The 3,809-nt window shown below is 47.4% G+C and overlaps 1 protein-coding gene across 1 annotated transcript; it reads left to right on the top strand.

Annotated features, from left to right (window-relative positions):
* Positions 1 to 305: 305 nt before the first annotated feature.
* LOC123108226 (transcription termination factor MTEF18, mitochondrial) lies at positions 306 to 3,077 on the top strand. The gene is made up of 2 exons (XM_044530059.1): positions 306 to 604; positions 968 to 3,077. The coding sequence occupies exon 2, from the start codon at positions 1,007 to 1,009 to the stop codon at positions 2,870 to 2,872; it is 1,866 nt and encodes a 621-aa protein (XP_044385994.1). The 5' UTR covers positions 306 to 604; positions 968 to 1,006; the 3' UTR covers positions 2,873 to 3,077.
* Positions 3,078 to 3,809: the final 732 nt, after the last annotated feature.

Below are 3,809 nucleotides of genomic sequence, written 5' to 3'. Positions count from 1 at the left end.
ATGCATGAGACGAACACGTATGCAATGCAATGCACATAATGACATGATAAAATGCAACACGCAAGCAAATGACATGTCAACGATGGCGAATAACTGACAGACACCTGGCGCATCGAATCCGGGGCGTTACCACCCCCCCCCCCCAGCGAAAATGAATTTTTTTATTACCCCTATGTATTACTTTTTTTTTTTGAGAAAGGCCCGATGTCTTACATTTTTTTTCAGGGGTACCCCAGTGTATTACATACCACAACATATATAGAAGGCCTATTTATCAAGTAGTACTAGTCCCACGGACGAACGAATCCAGCCCCGTGAGCCAGCAACCAACTCAATTTTGCCTAAAAAAAACTCGAAAAAAAAAAGCAACCAACTCAATCCCCTTGGACTTGCGAGTTGCGACGGCAGACGCCTGAGCGTCGCTGCGTCGGGGTGGGGCACCGGCGTCCGGCCTGTTGGCCGCTGTGGCTTGCCGGCGTGGGGGGCGACCGCCGGTTGGTGTCCGGCCGGGTTGGACTAGCTGGAACATCCGCTCCTCGGCTCCTGCCTCCGCCGCCAACAACATCAGACAAACATCGACGCCGCGCAGTGCCTCAGTGAGCCGGTGAGCAGACTGCCCTCGCTGGATCTCTCTCGATCTCTCGCCTATGGAGATTGTGGAGAGTTCAAATAGTTTGATTCTACAAAATAAAAATCCCCTTAGTTGAGGAAAATTCTAATTAGGTCATCTGGTCATGGATCTTGTCAATTGGATTTTGTACTGAAATAGAAAATGCCCTTTACAGTGAACCGAATTCTGCCCATGGTTAAATAGGACTTTATTTAGGGGTGCAAAGAAATGAAGATCTCAGTTGTAGTGAACATCTTGTAAGCTAATGTGAAGAAGATCAATATAATTATCCAAGTTTCTTGATATTTGCAATATTTAACTTGTTGTATTCGTATGATTTTGTATTTTTTTTTACAGCTTCACCCCTCCAAAGATTTCTTTCAAGTGCCGCCACTGATGGGGTGGGCATGGGCAGCCCTCCGGTCCGGAGTTCCAAGGTGGCGTGCCCAAAATCCATCGTGCTCGTCCAGCTGGGTCGGCTCGATCGGCCTCATCATCTGGTCGCAGCCCTATTCGACCGCTCCCAGTCCCAGCCACGGCGGGGAGGAGGATGGGGATCCAGACGAGGTCAGGCAAGAGATGATGAACAGATGGATGTTCCGCACCGCACAGACAACTTTCAGGGACTACCTCCATGCCGAGCGCGGCTTGTGCTTCACTGACGCCAAGCATATCAGCGAGCGCTCGCCTGTCTTCCTCGGCGAGCTGCTGGAGGAGGTGAAGGTGAACAAGGCGGTGACGAAGGCTGCTGATCAGGATGGAGACGAGGCGAGGCTGAGGTCAAAAGTGAAGAAGAGGGTCAGCAGGGCGCTGGTGCGATTGTTCCGCCGCCGCCCTGTCAACGAGTTCAGGCCCTTCTTTGAGAGCATTGGCCTCAGGCCGAGCGAGTGCGATTACCTCTTGCCGCAGGACCTCACATTCCTCGTGGATGCCAAGATGCTGCTCGAGAGCTACCATGCACTATGCAGTTACAGCATCGCACGCCGCAAGATTGGAAGAATATACTGGAATGCTACCGAGGTGTTTAGTCTTGGCCAGGGCGTTCTTGCATCTAAGCTCGAGGCCCTTGAGGGTCTAGGCTTCAGTAAGGCCAGTGTGATCAAACTAGTGGTCTCTACTCCGACCATGTTGGTTCATGACCCAGCTGTGGAACTGAAGACGTTCTTGCTGTGGCTGGACGACATTGGGATTCAGCGAGACTGGATCTGCCAGTTCTTATCTGAAAGGGTGTCCTATAATTGGCCAAAAATGGTCCAAGCTCTTCAGTCCTTGAGTGATCTGGGGTTCACCAAGGATGACATTGGTAAAGTGGTGAGGAAAAATCCACATTTGTTGTTGGAACAGTCTGGTGGGGAACTACATTCCACAGTTGACACCATGCAAAGGGTTGGATCTGGAAAAAGGGAGTTACTTGATCTTCTTCTGAACCACCCCAATGTTAACAGCGTGGATGTCGGTTGGAACATATCGAAGGGATCATGTTTCTTACATGACATTGGCATAAGCTATGGTGATGTGAAGAAGATTTTGGATTCTGATGGATGGATGTTCGGTGCTGCCCCCATGAAAGCCACGAGCACCATTCTTGCGCAACTCAATGTGGGGAAGGCACGGCTGCGAAAGATCATAATGGAGGAACCACGTCAGTCGCTGAATTATACGATTGGCTCAAAGGTCAGCAGACTACCGAGATGTAAACCTGAACCCTGTCTCAAGGAGAAGAGGGAATTCTTAAGACGCATAGGATTCATTGAAGGCTCGGAAGATATGGAGAAGGCGCTCAAAGCTATCCGTGGAAAAGGCGCCAACCTGCAAGCTCGGTACAACAAACTAGTGGAGAAAGGGGTGGACCCAGAACATGTAGCCCACATGGTGAAGGTTGCTCCTCGGATTCTGAATCAGAAGACGGACGCCCTTGCTTATAAGATATCCTTCCTTGTGCATGTGGCGGGTTATCCCCTGAGTGCTCTGCCTGCGTTCCCACGGTACCTAGAGTTCACCGTGCACAGAAGCAAACTTAAGATGCTGATGTACAGCTGGCTGCTAGAAAGGGGGCTGGCTGCACCCCGACTTACTCTAAGCACGGTCCTAGCTTCCTCTGAAACAGAATTCATCAAGGCTCATCATGTATATAAGGTTCCCATGGGCCGTGACGTTTGGTGGAAGCTCAAGCGTGAGGGAGGTAGCTTCGGCCAAGAGGAGATCAGATGGCTGCGACACAGGTGCAACTTGGATGATAGTCGAATCGAATGTATGATTTGACTGTTTTTTTTTTCTTTTCTTTTCTTTCTGCATTTCTAGCTCAATGCATTATTCAGGTAGTACAACCTTCTATGATTCCTGCCTCCTCACGTATGCCAGTTCTCTTTTGGAAGAAACATGTGATAATCCTGTCAGTGATATTTATATTTTGGGCTTCTGGCATTATGGTACTGGCATTTATCATCACATTGTTCTTTTGACGTCATGGTAGTACTATTTCACATCTTATTCACATTGTACTTTTTTTTAACGTATTGCCGAGAGCTCAGAGTTGGTCTTAGCAGTATTCAAAATATATCCTCAAAACAATTTGTGTTAGCTCATTTTGGTCCCTCCGAATTTCTGACCATATAAATGGCTGAAACACCTTCTCCTAATGTCCTGCCTAGACTCTCGTGGTCCAGGTGTTGGAAAATGAATAATGAGAGAATGGAAGATGAAGACAAAAAAGAAACAAACAGGAGAAAAATCTTACAGGTTAAAGCTTTCGGATTGAGGATGTATATAGTGTGGGGTGTTTGGTTTAGTTCACTGTTTATTCAGAGCCATGTGTGTCCCAGGAAAGAGCAGGAATCATGTTAACAATTTTCAAACACGGTGGGGGTTAGCCCATCCCTAGGTCAGTTACCTCTCTATATGTACGAAATCTACAAATGGTATATTGTCTTTTAATCAGAAAACATTTGGGCCCGGTCGAAAAGTGAGGCGGCACAACAACTAACCAACTGCAGGGACATCAATGATGATTTGAATTTGGTTCTTCTGCTTGCACGGACAGCAAAGGCCAAGGTTTGCCAGAACGAAATAAAATCTTTAAAAGGAAGGATATGTGTAGCTGACGAGAATACGACCCCAGAAAATGATACTGTCCTTTCATCAAACAGAAACTTTTAAGATTTATATCTAATATTGTACATACTTGCTAGCAAGAGTTTAG

The sequence above is a fragment of the Triticum aestivum genome, chromosome 1B (assembly GCF_018294505.1).
Source record: "Triticum aestivum cultivar Chinese Spring chromosome 1B, IWGSC CS RefSeq v2.1, whole genome shotgun sequence".
NCBI lineage: Eukaryota > Viridiplantae > Streptophyta > Magnoliopsida > Poales > Poaceae > Triticum > Triticum aestivum.
Note: the sequence above shows the minus strand (reverse complement) of the source record. Positions and strands in the feature narration are given on the sequence as shown.

What these genes read in the sequence shown, in the direction of transcription:
- LOC123108226 (XM_044530059.1), top strand. Translation starts at nt 1,007, where the DNA reads ATGGGGTGGGCATGGGCAGCCCTCCGGTCCGGAGTTCCAAGGTGGCGT.